We start from the raw sequence: 20,627 nt of genomic DNA, 5'->3' as shown, positions 1-20,627 counted from the left end.
AATATTTTTCTCAGCTCTATTTTCTTTAATTGGGGGGGGGGGGGAAGGCAAAATCTAATTCAGATCCATGTTATTTTAAAATATGCCATCTTAGCTATTAGAGAAGGTAAAGGTTTTAGAAGATGGGACAGAAGCAAGTTTTGTGGTGCCAGGAGCTTTTTTAACTTTGGGAACCTTTTTTTAGATAAAGAATTCAAAATTACAAATGCAGAATAGGTACAGGACCTTGGAAGGAACTTGTCTTAGTTATCCACAACTGCTGTAATGCAAATACCACAAGTAGTTGGCTTTAACAAAGAGAAATTTATTCTCTCACACTCCAGTAGGCTCCACGTCCAAATTTAGGGCATCAGCTCCAGGGGAAGCCTTTCTCTTTGTCGGCTCTGGAGGAAGGTCCTTTTTTCATCAATCTTCCCTTGGTTTCGGAGTTTCTCAGAGCAGGGACCCCAGGTCCAAAGGATGTACTCTGTTTTTGGTGCTGCTTTCTTGGTGGTATGAGGTCCCCGTCTCTCTGCTCACTTTTCTCTCTTATATCTCAAAAGAGATTGGCTCAAAATACAATCGAATCTTGTAGATTGAGTCCTGCCTCATTAACATAACTGCTGCCTATCCCACCTCATTAACTTTATAGAGGTAGGATTGACAACACATAGCAAAGTCACATCAGGTGACAAAATGGTAGACAATCACACAGTACTGGGAATCAAGGCCTAGCCAAATTGATACACATATTTTGGGGGGATACAACTCAATCCATGACAGGGCCAAGCAAATGAGGTGTCCTAAAGTTTAAGCTTCATTACCTTAATAGTCAATTCACCCCAGTTTAGAAACGACAACAGAGTCCTCACAATCGACCCAAAGGCAATGAGTTTCTACTCATGCCTTGGTTTAATGTTTATTAAACTACAGTGGATTCAAGAGATAAATGTGGTTGGTCATGACTGGCATAAAACTTTTTTAAAGGTTAAATAAAATAGAAAATACCAATGTGAACCAGGCAACGTGAGGGTATTGTTATATAAACGTTCTTTCCAGCTACATGCGTGCGCGCATGTGCACACACACCCATACACCCACAGACACATACACACAGTCTGCATCCTGGTCACAATGTGAAATGTTATTTCTCACTGAAGGTCATAGTCAAAAACTTCAAAAGCCAACATATTAGCTTCTCCCTTTCAAAACTGCAATGCTGCTTTTTCTTTTTTTTTTTTTTTTAAACTGTTTTTGATCCCACAACAGTTTTGTAACACTGAATGTCACAATGGCCCACTGGCAAAATCTGCCAAGGACTGAAACTTACAAACCAGAGTGATCATAGGTCAGTGTTGAGTCATCAGTGTACATACTGGCTGGGTGTTGGTAGGGCAGACTCCAGCAGTTTGAATGGGATAAGGGCTCAGGGGAAGGTATTGATCTCTGCTGGTCCTTTATGTAGAGGGCTCTTGAGCACCACTGTTCTGTAACTCTGGGGCCTCAAGAGAGGATACTTTTTCTTTCTTTCATTTTTTTTAAAGGAAAGACCCTGTGTCCCCCATATTCCAACTTAATTCCCTAAGGTCTTAATGTCTGATGTCCTGATATCCCAGCGTGGTGGTGAAAGGAGCAAGGGGTGGAATACATGAGAAATGTGATAAAACCTAATTCAAGTACCTAAAATCTGCTAAATATATTGTGAAAAATAAGTCATACTTCTGCTGTTAGTTCCACAACAGCACTCAGAATGGCAACTTTTAAGAAAAAGTATCAAGATAAATACTGAAAATAGAATTAAAAAGGAGTACCATAAACAAACATACAAAATTACACTCATGTGGACAGAGATCACCTGTCCCTCTAAAGTGTCAGAAGCCAGACAAATCAAACTAAATTATTAAAAAGCAACAGTATTAAGACTTATACTACATGAAGAAAATGCAAACCAGATAAAAATACACTGTTAAGAGATCAAACCTTGAGAGTCTTGCCTAAATCAATCATTATAAAGACTGCAAGATGATGACTTTCCAACTAGTATTCCTTCTACATTTATTAGTTGTCATTATACTATAAGGAAAAGCATTCCTTTCTCCTGTATTAACTTAATTTATTTTTTATTATTATGGGCTTATGGATTCTTGTTTTATCCAATGGGCTATAATCCCTATTATTATTCATTTTGATAGTCAAATTGTCCTGGATTTGGCCAGCAGGGGACCCATTAGGCTGCCTCCTGTGCCCTTCGGACATGCCCCCATCATTTTGACACTTAACTTTGAGCAGCTTAAGACTTCGCACGCTCCACTTATACTTCCCCTGCCCCAGCTCTGGATTCAGCCATTTCTCTACGTGGTTCCTTTTAGTGAGCAAAAATATTTACAGACTGAATCTGGGCATTGGATGTGGACTTGCTGCTACTGGGGATTCACTGCCTCCAGGCCCTTTCAATGAACAGAGCTGGGAGGAAAACATAGCTGGCTCAATTCGATGTATACGTAGTTTAGTATACGTAGTTTAAAAACCATGAGTTCACATTGACCCTCTAATTCCAACCAATTCTGCCTTGTTTTACCCCACTGCACATTTCATTCTTCTCTCACACAGAGAACCCTGGGATCTCAAAATCATTAATATACTTATTCATTTACTCAAACCTATAATACCTTAAATAGTTGTAGAGTTGCTCATCTGTAACATTATGAGAAACAAATCTAAGCAGAGTTGAAGAACTGTCTGAAGTCTATTTGTCCTTGGACCAAGGGTGTACAAAGTACTGTTCTCAAGTGTTTTTGGATTGTTTCTTTTACTTTTAGTATGTTGATATTATTCATGTGAAATACAAATAGGTTCATTTGTTTCTATTTTTTAGTGTCAATTTTAGTTTTTTCCTTCATCTATGTTGATTTTTTTTTAATTTGTAAACATTAATATGGTTACAAAAGTAAAACTACGTAAAAATTTATACTCAGAGAATCTGTACTTTTTCTCTGTTCCCTCACACTCTGTGCCTAAAAGTTTGATGAGGAACAAGATCTTTACACAGTATTAAAGTAACTCCTTAGAGATTACAAAGGGGGAAATTACAGAAATCTGGGGTATACAATCTTAACCAAGTAATCAAAGTTAATAGCACCAATAATGGTACAAACTGATATTATATGCCTTCTAACATAATTTACTGAGAAAGATAAGACAGTGATTAGACAATATTCTTGTCAAAAGTACCCCCCAAAAATTTAATCATGAAGAAGTATCAGAAAAGAAAAACAAATTAAAGCAGCATTCTATCAAACAACTGACTATACTCTTAAAAAAAATTTTTTTTTATGATGACAAGGTAATATTGAAGGAATTCTTCCAGGTTTATTTGAGACTAAAAAGACACAGGAATTAAATGCAAACTGTGATCCTAATTTGAATCTTAGATGAGGAGAAATGAAGGTATTACTGGGACAACTATGTGAATATGGACTGTATATTAGATAATATTGTATCGATGCTAAACTTGCTGAATTTGGTAAACGTCATAGTTGTATAAGAGGATGTTCTCGCCCATAGGAAATAAAATCTGAAGCATTTCTGATAAAAGAATTTAGTGTCTCCAACTTAATTTCAAATACTTCAGAAAAAATAATTTTACACACACATACACAGGCACACTGAAGGCAAAGGAATGGGGCAACATGTTAACAATTGTTCAATCTGGGAAAAATTTACAAGAGTTCTTTGTGCTATTCGTGCAAATTTAAAACTAAAAAAAAAAAAAGACCTGAGAGAAATAATCGAATGCAACATGTAAACCTTGACTGGATCCTGAATCAAGGGGGAGAAACAGTTACAAAAGATGTTTTGAGACAACTAGGCTTATGCAAACATGGACTGCATGCCCAATGATGGTATTATGGATTGAACTGTGTCCCCCCAAAATGTGTGTTAACTTGGCTAGGCCATGATTCCCAACACTGCATCGATGTCCACCATTTTGTCACCTGATGTAATTACCTATACGTTGTAAATCCTAACCTCTATGGTATTAATGAGGCAGGGTTAGAGGCAGTTATGTTAATGAGGAAGGACCCACTCTACAAGATTAGGTTGTATCTCGAGTCAGTCTCTTTTGAGATATAAAACAGAGAATTGAGCACAGGAGAGGAAACTCATATCACCAAGAGAGAAGAACCGGGAGTGGAGTGTGTCCTTTGGACCCGGGGTCCCTGCGCTGAGAAGCTCTGAGACCAAGGGAAGATTGATGACAAGGGCCTTCCTCCAGAACTGACAGAGAGAGAAAGGCTTCCCCAGGAGCTAAAACAAAAAAAAAAAAACAAATCCAGTGCCGTCAAGTCTATTCCGACTCATAGTAACCCTGGTGGCGTAGTGGTCAAGCACTACAGCTGCTAACCAAAGGGTCAGCAGTTCGAATCCGCCACGCACTCCTTGGAAACTATGGGGCAGTTCTACTCTGTCCTATAGGGTTGCTGGGAGTCGCTATGAGCCCCAGGAGCTAGTGCCCTGAGTTCAGACTTCTAGCTTCCAAGACCGTGAAAGGATAAATTTCTGCTTGTTAAAATCATCCACTTGTGGTATTTCTATTTTAGCCACATTAGACAACTAAGACAAGTAGTGTCACTAGGGGGGGTTGCAGACCATACTGGATGACACATTCAGAGGGGTGACACCAAAATGACTGTCTATAAAATTTTTATGCAATGTTTCAGTAGAAATTTATTATTTTTAATTAAAAAAATCCCTGTAGTTTTAACAACAAAAGTATTTTTGGTAAGCCTGGTTTACATATGTCAGTATTCCTACCCTGGTGGTACAGTGGTTAAGAGATTGGGTACTAAACCAAAAGGTCAGCTGTTCAAATCCACCAGCCACTCCCTGGAAACCCTATGGGGCAGTTCTACTCTGTCTTAAAGAGTTGCGATGAGCTGGAATCGACTCGACAGCATTGGGTTGGGTGGGTATAAGGCTAAAACTTTATGCTAATTTACTTTTTGAACCTTCTAAATGTGCTTAGGTGAGCACTGTCATTATCACCCAATTACAATGATGCTTCAAATGATGCTATAAGCATGTGCTGCTGTTGTTTTCGTTGCTCCCGGTATTTTTGTAGTTGCTGATTTTTTCAGTGTTTTAGCTACAATATTGTGGTAATTAGCATGAGATGGGTCACACCAACCCTAGTGATGCCACCTATGTCAGACATATTACTGAATTAATGGTAAGGTATTACGTATTTAATAGCGGTACTGCTGCTGTGTAAGAGAATGCCGTTATCCTTAAGTGAATGCATGCTACTACTTTCTAGGTATGAAGAGTTATAGTATCTGCATCTTGTTGTCAAATGGCCTAGCAACAACAAAAAAGTAAAGAGAGATAAAACAAATGCAGTAAAATGTTTAAAAAGATTAGTGAATTTAAGTGAAGAGAATATGGATGATTCTTGTACTGTTTTTTCAACTTTTCTGTAGGTCTGAAATTTTTCAAAACAAAAAGTTGTTGAAACATACTAATGAAAGCATTTTACTGGCCTCAATGACATTCTGAATCAACAATGTAGCAATGTATTGAAGAACACAATCTATATTGGTTCAATTGTTTAAAAAAAAAAAAAAGCAAAATGCCTTTTTAACAAGAAATCCAGTAAGTATAAAACAATCCCCCCTCAAAAAAACACCAAACCCCTGAGCACAACAGATGACTCTTTATGAATTTTATCTAAGAGTTCCTGAAATAATGTATTACCTAAAGTTAACACACAGTAACATCAGTAAGACTGCTTTTATATTTTTTAAAAATTTCTCTCCTGATAATCCATATAATTTTTAAGATTAAAAACAAAAAGAATTTTAGGCAACACATTTCAATGAGCAAAGTGCTCTTCTTTCCTATTTTTGTACAAATATAAAAATAAAAAGCCATCTTTATTTTTCCATATAAATAGGCGAATAAATAGACATTTTAAGGAAAATGTTCCTATGCTGGTTTAGAATCAGCTCAACAGACTCAGAAGACACTGCCCGAAATCCACTATATTTTAGAGATACAAAATAATTTTAAGAGGAGTCCAAGTAAAAACAGGTAAAATCATTTGAAAAATATTTTAGAACTTTTAAGTCACTGACTGCTTAAAAATGTTTGCACTGGTTCTCATCATTAGCATATATTCAAGATTTACCTATAGCTCTTAAATTATCTATTTTACTTTCTCTTTTCCCAAGTTTCACTCTATAGTGGCACATTTCTAAAACTGCTAGAAAACAGGCGTAACATTTATCATCATAATCATCCTCATTCTTACTATCATCAATGAGGAAAAAAAACAATAGAAATTAGCTGCAGCAATCAGGATATACTTCTTACACTAATCCTGTGTGGTGAGCATTGTTTAATTTTACAGATCAGAAAACTGAGGTTCACTGAAGTGACCTAAGCTCATCTAACTGTACTATTTTGCTGACAAGGGCATTTTCTGGGGAAAATTAGCTTGAATATTGCCTAAACACTTACTAAGTTAACTACTATGATTGGAACCTCTACGTGTCTGTCAGTTTGTCGCACTGTGGGGGCTTGTGTGTTGCTGTGATGCCAGAAGCTATGCCACCGGTATTCAGATATCAGCAGGGTCACCCAAGGAGGACAGGTTTCAGCTGAGCTTCCAGACTAAGATAGACTAGGAACAAAGACCCGGAGTAAAGCTTTCGGGACCTTCATTTGCTGATGTGGCATGACTCAAAATGAGAAGAAACAGCTGCAAACATCCATTAATAATCAGAACCTGGAATGTATGAAGTATGATTCTAGGAAAATTGGAAATTGTCAAAAATGAAATGGAACATGTAAACATTAATATCCTAGGCATTAGTGAGCTGAAATGGACTGGTATTGGCCATTCTGAATCGGACAATCATACAGTCTACCATGCCAGGAGTGACACTTTAAGAGGAATGGTGTTGCATTCATCGGCAAAAAGAAAATTTCAAGATCCATCCTGAAGTACAATGCTGCCAGTGACAGGATAATATCCATACGCCTACAAGAAAGACCAGTTAATATGACTATTATTCAAATTCATGTACCAACCACTACGGCCAAAGATGAAAAAACGAAGATTTTTATCATCTACTGCAGGGTGAAATTGATCGAACATGCAATCAGGATGCATGGATAATTACCGGTGATTGGAATGCGAAAGTTGGAAACAAAGAAGAAGGGTCAATAGTTGGAAAATATGGCCTTGGTGACAGAAACAATGCTTGAGACTGAATGATAAAATTTGGCAAGACCAACGACTTCTTCATTGCAAATACTTTCTTTCACGAACATCAACCTTGACTATACACATGGACCTCACCAGATGGAACACACAGAAAACTGACCACATTCGTGGAAAGAGATGATGGAAAAGCTCAATATCATCGGTCAGAACAAGGCCAGGGACCGACGGTGGAACAGAGCATCAATTGCTCATATGCAAGTTCAAGCTGAAACTGAAGAAAATCAGAGCAAGTCCACGAGAGCCAAAATATGACCTTCAATTTAGAGACCATTTCAACAACAGATCTGACGCGTTGAACACTAGTGACCAAAGACCAGACGAGTTGTGGAATGACATCAATGACATCATACATGAAGAAAGCAAGAGGTCATTGCAAAGACAGGAAAGAAAGAAAAGATGAAGATGGATGTCAGAGGAGACTCTGAAACTTGCCCACAAACGTCACGCAACTAAAGCAAAAGAAGAAATGATGAAGTAAACAAACTGAACAGAAGATTTCAAAGAATGTCTCAAGAAGACAAAGTATTATAATGACATGTGCAGAGAGCTGGAGACAGAAAACCGAAAGGAAAGAACATGCTCAGCATTTCTCAAGCTGAAAGAACTGAAGAAAAAATTCAAGCCTCAAGTTGCAACACTAAAGGATTCTATGGGAAAAATATTAAACAGCGCAGGAACTATCAAAAGAAGATGGAAGGAAAACAGAGTCATTATACCAAAAAGAATTGGCTGACATTCAACGGTTTCATGAGGCAGCATATGATCAGGAACCGATGGTACTGAAGGAAGAAGCCCAACCTCCTCTGAAGGCATTGGCGAAAAACAAGGCTGCAGGAATTGACGGAATATCAATTGATATGTTTCAACGAACAGATGAAGCACTGGAGGTGCTCACTCGACTATGCCAAGAAATATGGAAGACAGCTTCCTGGCCAACTAGCTGGAAGACATCCATATTTATGCCTATTCCCAAGAAAGCTGGTCCAACTGAATGTGGAAATTATAGAACTATGTCATTACTATCACACACAAGTAAAATTTTACCGAAGATCATTCAAAAACGGCTGCAGCAGTATATTGACAGGGAACTGCCAGAAATTCAGGCCGGTTTCAGAAGAGGATGTGGAACCAGGGATATCATTGCTGATGTCAGATGGATCCTGGCTGAAAGCAGAGGATACCAAAAGGATGTTTACCTGTGTTTTATTGACTATGCAAAGGCATTCAACTGTGTGGATCGTAACAAATTATGGATAACACTGGGAAGACTGGAAATTCCAGAACACTTAACTGTGCTCATGAGGAACCTTTACATAGATCAAGAGGCGGTTGTTTGGACAGAACAAGGGGACACTGATTGGTTTAAATTCAGGAAAAGTATGAGTCAGGGTTGTATCCTTTCACCATATCTGTTCAATCTGTATGCTGAGCAAATAATCCGAGAAGCTGGACTATATGAAGAAGAACAGGGCATCAGGATTGGAGGAAGACTCATTAACAACCTGCGTTATGCAGATGACACAACCTTGCTTGCTGAAACTGACGTGAAGCATTTACTAATGAAGATCAAAGACCACAGCCTTCAGTATGGATTGCAACATAAAGGAAACAAAAATCCTCACAACTGGACCAACGAGCAACATCATGATAAACGGAGAAAAGATCTCAAGTTGTCAAGGATTTCATTTTACTTGGATCCACAATCAACAGCCATGAAAGCAGCAGTCAAGAAATCAAAAGACACATTGCATGGGGTAAATCTGCTGCAAAGGACCTCTTTAAAGTGTTGAAAAGCAAAGATGTCACCTTGAAGACTAAGGTGCGCCTGACCCAAGCTGGACAATGAATAAGGAAGATGGAAGAAGAACTGATGTTTCTGAATTGCCATCTTGGTGAAGAGTATTGAATATACCATGGACTGTCAAAAGAACGAACAAATCTCTCTTGGAGGAAGTACAGCCAGAAGGCTCCTTAGAAGCAAGGACGGCTTCTATGTTGTCAGGAGGGATCAGTCCCTGGAGAATGATGTCATGCTTGGTGAGTACCGCGTCAGCGGACAAGAGGAAGACCCTCAATGAGGTGGATTGACACAGTGGCTGCAACAATGAGCTCGAGCATAGCAACGACTGCAAGGATGGTGCAGGATTGGGCAGTGTTTCCTTTTGTTGTGTGTACGGTCGCTATGAGTTGGAACTGACTTGATGGCACCTAACAACAACAACGATTGGAAATCCCATTTAGACTACTTTTCTCTCAAAAAAAAAAATTTTTTTAAACTATTGTAACTTGCATGTTCCTAAAGAGAGGAACTCCTGAATGGGATAAAATACCAATTTTTTAATACAGAGTGAATTACTTTCCATTCTTCAATATATATCTAACAGTCTTCCTTATAATTTTTTTTAAAAAACCATATTCTTCAACTTAGTATACAGAAACATTTGTTGCACTGAATACAGCTATAAATAACTGGGGCTATAATCTTTAATTATAACTAAGATAGCTGAGACCCGAATGTGATATGATAACCAGCTATTCCTTTATTTAGTTTAAGTATTCTATTTAATGGCTTTTTTGAAAATAAACTAGGCTATGTAATACTGTTACTCTATATTAACTTTACCCCAATTATGGCTCCTAAGAGTCTGAACCTTCTTCAAAGATATTTAAAGCATCTCCAATGAGAACTGCCACTGTTTTTTTCCCTCCACTTCCTTCTTTTGATATATTATCTTTATACTTCTTATATTATTTCTGGCATATTTCTAATTTCAAATTCTAATCATTCTTAAATCATTCTCATTTAACAGACACTTGTGCAAGGATGGAACTCTGGTGGTGCAGTGGTTAAAAGCTTGGCTGCTAACCAAGAAGTCGGCATTATGAATCTACCAGCCATTGCTTGGAAATCCTATGAGGTAGTTCTACTCTGTCCTATAGGGTCACTATGATTCGGAATCAACTCGACAGCAACGGGTTTGGTTTGGTTTTTACGAAGAAAGTTAAGATGCTTTCTATATGATTATCCTTATTATTTGGCAAACACAAGAAAAACTACAATATATAAATCTTCTATAGGCCACAACTTACTGCATGCTTTAACTGGCAATGTACTTTCATGTGTCTTACAAATATTTCTTCTTATTTCCTCTTTCATTCGGTTAACCACATTGTTACCCACTCTAATGCTGTTAGTTGGAAGAAATTTGGTAGTTTAAAAAAAAGGATTCCTATTTATAATTTCCTCAAAAAAAAAAAAAAAAACCCAAGCCCATTGCCATCAAGCTGATTCCGGTTCATAGTGACCCTATATTACACAGTAGAACTGCCTCATACAGTTTCCAAGGAGCACCTGGTGGATCTGAACTGCCAGCCTTTTGGTTAGCAGCTGTAGCACTTAACCACTACACCACCAGGTTTTCCTGATTTCCTCAAGGAGTAACCAACTGAACGTCTTTATTCCCCCATCCCTCAAAAAAAAAAAACCTTACTACAGGAATTTTCTTAACAAGAATTGAACTCCCTATTAGTGACTGACTACAACTAAAAATACACATATGATATCGTGATAGGCATCAATTGTGCTGTTTATGCAGATGAGATTCAAAAGGCTGACAAAAAACACATGATACTTACACTCTCCTTGGTACCTGTATTCCCCCCAAAAACTAAAAGTAAATACATATTAATAGCTGGTTCAACCGAGGTTAACTTTTTTTCTCAAGAAATGATCTCTCCTTGAAAGAGATTCATTATAATATTCTAGGTTTCATATAATCTAGGTTGATTCCAGTAATTTTAAAACCTGGAAATTCTCTAGAAATTCCTGCTGATTTCAGATTGCCAAGAGTAAGTATTATATTTTTATAGTATTAAAATTATGTTTTGTTGTTATGTGCCATTGAGTCATAGCGAGCCCAGCTCATTGCAACCCTACAGGACAGAGCAGAACTGCCCCATAGGGTTTCCAAAAAGCAGCTGGCAGATTCAAACTGCAGACTTTTTGGTTAGCAGCTTGAGCTCTTAACCACTTTGCCACCGGGGCTTAAAATCACAAATTCTGAAAAACTTAAAATCTTTTGTTTTTAAAAAACATACATGCAAACTTTTAATACAGAACTATACTGTGCAGTACTCACCATTTGATGCTGATGAACATGGAGTCAACAAACTAAGTGGGGAAAAATGTTGTCTGTTAAAGTTAGCAGCTGTGGGTGCTCCTCCAAGGGGTGCCCCAGGTCCATACATTTGACCTCCTGAAAGGTTTGAGGCAAAGTTTCCCAAATGTGTAGAAGGTGTTACAGAACCATATGGCGAATCCATATTGACAATACCTATAATGTACATCATAATAATAGTTACAATCTGGGAGAAATAATTAAGACAATCCTAAAATCCCAAAAGGCCCCCAACATATACCAAAATTCTTTAGATTATTTAAGAAATTTCTCCTTGGTTCATTTTTTTTTCAGTCCACTGAAACCTCATTTTCCCCATTATTTTATAAAGATAGCTAAAAAACGAAAATTATCAAGGGAAACATTTTTAATTTTAATGTGTTCTATTAGCTATTGTAGAAGAGTACTGAAGTTACAGTACTGAAACTTAATAGTTAAATAGTTAACGGTCAAGGAGTTTATAAAATCTACTATAAAAAGTTGTAGGGGAAAAAAAGGCTATAGATATGTCTCTAACACAGAGAGATTTTGATGGTTAGCTTTCTATAGCCCACAGTAGGACAATCTGTCATCAAGTGCCTCCTGACAGAAGTCAGTGTGAAGTTCAAAACATCATGTATATGATGCTCCTGCCAAAAATGTCTGATCTGAATCTAATCATGAGCAAACAGACAAATCGAAAATGTAGGACATTCTGCAGGACAACTGGGCTCTTCAAAGGATTCAATGTCAAGAACAGAGGGAGATGGTGGGATGCTCTAGACTAAAAAAACAAAACCAAAACCCACGCTATCGAGTCGATTCCAACTCATAGCAACTGTACAAGACAGAGTAGAACTACCGCACATAGTTTCCAAGGAGCAGCTGGTGGATTTGAGCTGCCAGCCTTTTGGTTAGCTGCCCAATGCTTACCTACTAGGACCACCAAGGCTCTAGACTAGGGGAGACCAAAAGCAATACGTGAATCTTCACTGGATTCTGATCAAAAGAAGGAGAAAAAAAAAAAAAGCATACACAGACATAGAGGATATATTGGGATAATGATACTTTATATTGGATGTTATTCCTGAATTAATGTTGATTTTCTTCTGTGCACTGCTAGTGTTATAGCTGTAAAGGTGGACATCTCTGTTTTGGGAAGACGCATGCCGAAGTAGTTAGGGGTGAGTGTCATAATACTTGAAATTTAACTTTCCCATGATTTGACAAATAGTGAAGAGAAAATGGAAGGAGACAGAGAGAAGAAAAGAAGGGGGAGAAAGAGGAAAGGAGAAAGAAGTCGGGAGAAAAGAAGGAAAGAGAATGAGGGTTTGAAAATATGTTAGAAATTGGAGAACATAAGTGAGGGAGTACACAAGTGATTACTATTTTGTTTACTCTTTTCCTTAAAATTTTATGTGATTTAAAGTTTTTTAAAAATAAAAGCTATAATAACAGATCTGCATCTAAAATAAAAATGGACAAATCATTTACATATGATGGCTAGGCAAAGAAAGAAAAATACGTATGGAACACAAAATGAATTAGGAAAAATTTAGAGAAAGAGAAATTAAGATCTGGAATATGTTCGGGAGAAAATTTTAAAAATATGCTTCCTATGTAATACATAACTAGAGTGAATATTTTTAACTCTAAATGACCTGAATCTACCAATATTTCCCTTTGACAGGCTTTGGAATTAAAAATCATTTTGACTCTAATCAACTGTATGTCCCAAAAAAACCTTCCTGTTCTATAGAGCTGGTCCTCTTTCTAGACCTTTCCATTAAAAAAGAAAACAACAAAAAAACCTATTTTCTCTTTCTCTAAATCTTAAATTTAGTCTTTCTAAATACACCACATAGATTACCACATTTTGAGAAGGTATTTCCATTTTATTTTTATTTCCATTAAATTCCAACTACCATAAAAATGAAATTTAAAATTATTTTCCATGCATTATATATGAGGATCTTTTAAAAAATAATTATACTGATTCTATTGTTTTTAGTACTCAAGAGAAATTGTTTTTGAAAGTATACATGAATATGTCAATCAACCCTCAGCAAAGAAGTATCTACTGGTCACGTTCATTATATTTTATTTACATTTCACACACAGAAATAGATCAAAAATAATATCCAGTTCCCAGTAAACACGGAAAATTCAGTTCTAGAAGATCATCTCCACACTAGCACAGATCAAGGGTTGGCAACTTCTCTGTAAAGGGCCAAATACTACACAGTATTTTACGTTTGGCAGATTTTCTCTCAATTATACAACTTTGCCTTTTTCTCGAGAAAGCAGCCATACACAATACGTAAATGAATAGGTACAGTTGCATCCAACAGAACTTTATTTACGAAGACTCATGTTTAAATTTCATGTAACTTTTTTGTGTCATAAAATATTTTTCTTTCGATTTTCTGTTTTCAACCATGTAAAAACAGACAGCAAACTAGATTTGGCCCACAGGCCATAGTATATCAATCTCTGGCATACTAAAACCAAAAAAAACCCATGAAGTTGATTCTGACTTATGGTGACTCTATAGGATGGAGGAGAACTGCCCCTAGGGTTTCCAAGGAGCAGCTAGTAGATTCAAACTGCTGACCTTTTATGGTTAGCAGTGGTAGCACTTAACCATTACACTTAATTATTTGAAATGCTCATAATTAAAAAGCAAGAATCTAAATGCAGCTTAGAATTCTGGACTGGGTCCTGGAACAGAAAAGGACGTTATTGGAAAAACTGGTGAAATCTGAGTAAAATCTGTAGCCTCATTAAACGTATCGTACCCATGTTAATTTGCTTTTGATAAATGTGCTATGGTTATATGTTTTCATGAGGGAAAGCTGGGTGACAGATACATGGGGATTCTTCTATAATTTAAAATTATATCAAAATAAAAAGTTTACCAAAAAAAGCAACAGCCTACAACTATAAGATCCTTAGATTCTTTGTACATATCAACGTTGTCCAATATAACCTTCTATGATAATGATAATGTTCTATACCTATGCTGTCCAACATGGTAGCTTACTAGTTACATGTGCCTAGTAAACACTTGAAATACAGCTAACGTGACTGAGGAAACTAATTTTGAATTTTATTTAATTTTAATTTAAATAGCATATGTGGCTAGTGGCTATTGTATTAGTGCAGCTTTATGTTCTCATTATTAAAAAAAAAAAGACACTCAGGAATAAAAATTCAATTTTTAAAACCTTTGTTAATTATTTTGTATTTGAAAAAAGAAACTCCTATGTCATTATCTTATTAAATTAAAACATAAGAGACTTTTTTTTGAGAGAAAAATGCCCAATGAAATTTATTTATTGGAAATTCAAGATGAAATCCACTGTAGCTTTTCAAAAAGGTTAAAAACAATAGCATATAGTAAACACACCCCCCATGTGTCTGTCAGTTTGTCGAAATGTGGGGGCTTGCGTGTTCTGTGATGCTGGAAGCTGTGCCACAGGTATTCAGGTACCACCAGGGTCACCCATGGAGGACAGGTTTCAGCTGAGCTTCCAGACTGAGACAGACTAGGAAGAAGGACCCAGCAGTCTACTTCTGAAAACCATTAGCGAGTGAAAACCTGATGAATACCAGCGGAACACTGTCTGATACAGTGCTGGAAGGTAAGCCCCCCAGGTTGGAAGGCACTCAAAAGATGACTGGGAAGGAGCTGCCTCCTCAAAGTAGAGTCGACCTTAATGACGTGGATGGAATAAAGCTTTCGGGACCTTCATTTGCTGACGTGGCATGACTCAAAATGAGAAGAAACAGCTGCAAACAGCCATTAATAATCAGAACCTACAATGTACGAAGTATGAATCTACGAAAATTGGAAATTGTCAAAAATGAAATGGAACACATAAATATTGCTATCCTAGGTATTAGTGAGCTAAAATGGACTGGTACTGGCCGTTTTGAATCGGAGAATCATATAGTCTACTATGCTGGGAATGACAACTTTAAGAGGAATGGTGTTGCATTCATCGTCAAAAAGAACATTTCAAGATCTATCCTGAAGTGCAATGCTGTCAGTGATAAGAATCTCCATACGCCTACAAGGAAGACCAGTTAATACGACTATCATTCAAATTTACGTACCAACCACCAGGGCCCAAAGATGAAGAAATTGAAGATTTTCATCAGTTGCTGCAGTTGGAAATTGATCGAACATGCAATCAAGATGCATTGATAATTACTGGCAATTGGAATGCATAAGTTGGAAACAAAGAAGAAGGAGCAGTAGTGGGAAAATATGGCCTTGGTGATAGAAATAATACCAGAGATGGAATGATAGAATTTTGCAAGACCAACGACTTCTTCACTGCAAATACCTTCTTTCACCAACATAAACAGCGACTATACACATTTTTTTTTTTTTTATACACATGGACCTCACCAGATGGAACACAAAGAAATCAAATTGACTACATCTGTGGAAAGAGACAATGGCAAAGCTCAATAACGTCAATCACAACAAGGCCAGGGGACAACTGTGGAACAGACCATCAATTGCTCCTATGCAAGTTCAAGCTGAAACGGAAGAAAATCAGATCAAGTCCACGAGAGCCAAAATATGACCTTGAACATAGCCCACCTGAATTTAGAGACCATCTCAAGAATAGATTTGATGCATTGACCAAAGACCAGACAAGTTGTGGAATGACGTCAACGACATCATACATGAAGAAAGCAAGAGGTCACTGAAAAGACAGGAAAGAAAGAAGAGACCAAGATGGATGTCAGAGGAGACTCTGAAACTTGCTCTCGAACATCGAGCAGCTAAAGCAAAAGGAAGAATTGATGAAGTAAAAGAATTGAACAGATTTCAAAGGGCGTCTCAAGAAAACAAAGTATTATAATGACATGTGCAAAGAGCTGGAGATGGAAAACCAAAAGGGAAGAACACACTTGGTGTTACTCAAGGTGAAAGAACTGAAGAAAAAATTCAACCCTCGAGCAATAGTGAAGGAATTCTATGGGGAAAACATTAAACAACGCAGGAAGCATCAAAAGAAGATGGAAGGAATACACAGAGTCATTACACCAAAAAGAATTAGTTGATGTTCAACCTTTTAAGAGCTGGCATATGATCAGGAACCGATGGTGCTAATGTAAGAAGCCCAAGCTGCTCTGAAGGCACTGGCGAAAAGCAAGGTGCAGGAATTGACGGAATATCAATTGAGATGTTTCAACAAACAGATGCAGTGCTGGAGGTGCTCACTCATCTATGCCAAGAAATATGGAAGACAGCTTCCTGGCCAACCGACTGGAAGAGATCCAGATTTATGCCTATTCCCAAGAAAGCTGATCCAAACGAATGTGGAAATTATAAAACAATATCATTAATATGACATGCAAGCAAAATTTTACTGAAGAGCATTCAAAAATGGCTGAAGCAGTATATCGAGAGGGAACTGCCAGAAATTCAGCCTGTTTCAGAAGAGGACGTGGAACCAGGGATATCATTGCTGATGTCAGATGGATCCTGGCTGAAAGCAGAGAATACCAGAAGGATGTTTACCTGTGTTTTATTGACTACGCAAAGGCATTCGACTGTGTGGATCATAGCAAACTATGGATAACATTGCGAAGAATGGGAATCCCAGAATACTTAATTGCGCTCATGAGGAACCTTTACATAGATCAAGAGGCAGTTGTTCGGACAGAAAAAGGGGATACTGAGTGGTTTAAAGTCAGGAAAGGTGTGCATCAGGGTTTTATTCTTTCACCATACCTATTCATTCTGTATGCTAAGCAAATAATACGAGAAGCTGGACTATATGAAGAAGAACGGGGCATCAGGATTGGAGGAAGGCTCATTAACAACCTGCGTTATGCAGATGACACAACCTTGCTTGCCGAGAGCGAAGAAGACTTGAAGCACTTAGTAATGAAGATCAAAGACCACAGCCTTCAGTATGGATTGCACCTCAACATAAAGAAAACAAAAATCCTCACAACTGGACTAATGAGCTACATCATGATAAACAGAGAAAGGACTGAAGTTGTCAAGGATTTCATTTTACTTGGATCCACAATCAACAGCCATGGAACCAGCAGTCAAATCAAAAGACGCACTGCATTTGATAAATCTGCCGTAAAGGACCTCTTTAAAGTGCTGAAGAGCAAAGATGTCACATTGAAGACTAAGGTGCGCCTGACCCAAGCCATGGTATTTCCAATCGCATCATATGCATGTGAAAGCTGGACGATGAATAAGGAAGACCGAAGAAGAATTGTGGCCTTTGAATTGTGGTGCTGGCAAAGAATATTGAATACACCATTGACTGGCAAAAGAAGGAACAAATATGTCTTAGAGTAAGTACAGCCAGAATGCTCCTTAGAGGCAAGGATGGCAAGCCTGGGTCTTACGTACTTTGGATATGTTGTCAGGAGGGATCAGTCCCTGGAGAAGGACATCATGCTTGGCAGAGTACAGGGTCAGCAGAAAAGAAGAAGACCCTCAACGAGGTGGACTGACACATGGGCTGCAACAATGAGCTCAAGCATAACAACGATTGTAAGGATGGCTCAGGACCGGGCAGTGTTTCTTTCTGTTGTGCATACGGTCACTATGAGTCAGAACCGACTCGACGGCACCTAAGAACAACAACAACAGTAAACACACACAATACTCACAATAGCATTTTCATTAACCAAATACAAGAATCTCCGTCCATATGGTCTAGTCATAGAGTAAAAACATTAGAAACTGAGCAAGGGTTTTCGTATCACCTATGTTACTGAACAGCTACAGAACCTTAGAAAACACAGACTCACCTGAGGGACTTGGAGCAGGTCTCTGTAATGGTGGTCTGAAACCTGGAGCTTTGGAAGTATCAGGCTGATGCAAAGGATCTGAATTTGGCAAATACGAGGATTTTCCTGATATCATAGATTCTGGTGTTGACTGAGATGAAACAACAGATCCTCCCCAGAAGGCATGAGCAGAAGTAGGGCTGTTTTCAAACAACGTGCTAAAGGGCCCAAATGGTAAAGGGGCATTGAAATTGGGAGCAATAGGCTTATTTGCTGGATGTACTGAATTCTGACAAGCACTTTGTGTACTTAAGGTTGAAGGTAGCTGGACAGAAGAGGGAACACTGTGAGGTCTTTTAATGTGATTGACACTAAGGACTGCAACAGATGAATTCTGCACTGGAGCTGGATTCTTGTGAGGGGCAGTTGTGCCATGAGAGGTTGGTCTAATAGCAGGGGTTTCCATTTTAGGAGCAGGCTGGGAACATCCCACTTGTGTCTGAGGCATAGGGTAAGTCACTGGGGCAGTAGAAGGCACCGCCACTGGAGCAGAACTTGTTGCTAAAGGAGGAACTGTCATTCTGACTTCCGGGGCAGGAACCTGAGACTGCTGGAGAGGTGGCCTTGGCTCCTGAGAAACAGATCCCGGAGGCTGCTGTTGAGTAGAATGAACTGATGAACTCCCAGAAGAACTGCTATTGTTTGGAGGTCTACTGTTTGCTGTTTCTACTACTGGTGGACTACCTGCTTCTTGTTCAGAGGAAGATGCTCCTTTATTTGGAGATGCTGTTCCACAATCCAATGGGCTGTTTCTAGAAACCCCTCCTGGCTGAGCTGGTGGAGATGGGGAAGATGGGGATGATGCTGGGTAGTGTTCTTTGGCAGTAGGCATAGGATATGTGGCATTTGTGGGTGCAGTGCTGTTGTTGCTTGCTGTGGTTGTGACTGTTGTGGTGGTGGCATTGGATGTCTTCACAACTGTAACAAAGAGCTGCCTTCTGACTGAAGGTGAACTTGGACTGCCATTTGTAGATGTACCAGGCACCGTTGAAGCTGATGAACTGGTTGTAGTTGTTGGACTTGAAGTTAAAGAACCTGCTGAATTCACCTGAGAACCACTGCTGTTCTGATTGCTATGGCGAGGCACCATGTGAGGCTTAGGCGAGTTAGTAGCTCTGGCAGGGCTCAAAGGCCTGACAGGAAAAGGACCCCAAGTGGATTGAGCTGGTGGAAAAGTACCTCCAAAGTGGGTCATGGGCAACCTTGGTGGACGGATCTGCTGAAAAGTCTGAGCAAGCAAAGCATGTGCCAACTGTGGAGGAGGATACGCTAATGGAAGAGAAACCGGAAAACCAGGCCTCACATTATTCACTGGGTTCTTAATGGTTTTGTGAGTGGATGCAGAAGAAATTGCAGGCACAGTGAGTGCTGTGGCAGTTTGAGATGTTGATGAGAGAGCTACAGTTGTCATTTTAATTCCCATTAGGGAACTGTTAGCAGCAGTGGTGGTAGGTGCTGATGACCCGATTTTGGAATTTGCCGAGGAGCTTTTCAAACGGTTCTTTGGAATAAGTTCATCAATTTCTTTGTCTGGATCCTTGATCAGAGCATTGATCAACTGAGTTGCTTGTCTTGTTGATTCAGTGCCACCCCTAAAAGTTGATTAAAAAAAAAAAATCAGATCCAATTTCCTCTACTTTTTAATATGTATAAACTAAATTCACCATGTGTATAAACTAAATTCACCATGTGTATGTGTTTGCCTATACACACAGAGAACAGATAACGAAAGTTAAGCAGCAATTTGCTAATCATTCGTAAGATATTCTGCAAACAAAGAAATACGCTGCACTAAATTACCACTATAGATTTCAAAGAAAGAGTAAATCATTTATTTTCATAAATTACTATTATTTCCTTATGGGGCAATTCTACTCCATCCTACAGGGTTGCTATGAGTCAGAATCAATTCAATGGCAGTGGGTATTTTTTTTTTTTTTTTTGGTTTTTAGTTTTCTTAAACAAAAAAACCATTTCCAACTGTAATATACATTACTTAGAAAACTACTGCACTTAAAAGTCTCTATAATCCATAATGTTACTGTAAATTTAAACAATCAAAATTTAAAAAATACAATAAGGACAATAATGAAACTGAATGAGAAAATAGTATTTTATTTTAAATACTGGCACTGTAGATGACCACATCTACATATTCACTAGTGGTTCTTCTATTAGTAAGATAATTGTTGTAATTCCTCTGGAAAGATGTCTCAAAATGAGAGAGAAACTCTGACAATGCAAACAATGTCCATAAGGTCAAATCCTACTGATGGATCTTTAGGCAAATATTTGAGTGCAAGGGAAGCCGTATGGGTATCTTCCCACTTCTGTGATAAAGCAGGTTGTGGCTAGCCAATTAT

General features: G+C 38.2%; 1 protein-coding gene across 6 annotated transcripts in view; it reads right to left on the bottom strand.

Moving 5' to 3' along the window:
- The window catches only part of ANKRD17 (ankyrin repeat domain 17), a 191,660-nt gene that overhangs the window by 7,062 nt on the left and 163,971 nt on the right, over positions 1-20,627 (bottom strand). For 5 of the 6 annotated variants that reach the window (XM_049886033.1, XM_049886034.1, XM_049886038.1 and 2 more), the window contains 2 exons: positions 18,226-19,856; positions 11,407-11,601 (listed from right to left, as the gene is read on the bottom strand). In XM_049886033.1, the coding sequence (XP_049741990.1) occupies positions 11,407-11,601; positions 18,226-19,856 (1,826 nt within the window). Of the gene's footprint in view, positions 1-11,406; positions 11,602-14,734; positions 18,046-18,225; positions 19,857-20,627 lie in introns of those variants that run through there. The other variant, XM_049886037.1, reaches the window with a different exon arrangement.

The sequence above is a fragment of the Elephas maximus genome, chromosome 5, assembly GCF_024166365.1.
Source record: "Elephas maximus indicus isolate mEleMax1 chromosome 5, mEleMax1 primary haplotype, whole genome shotgun sequence".
Classification (NCBI taxonomy): domain Eukaryota; kingdom Metazoa; phylum Chordata; class Mammalia; order Proboscidea; family Elephantidae; genus Elephas; species Elephas maximus.
This window is presented reverse-complemented; position numbering and strand designations above follow the sequence as displayed.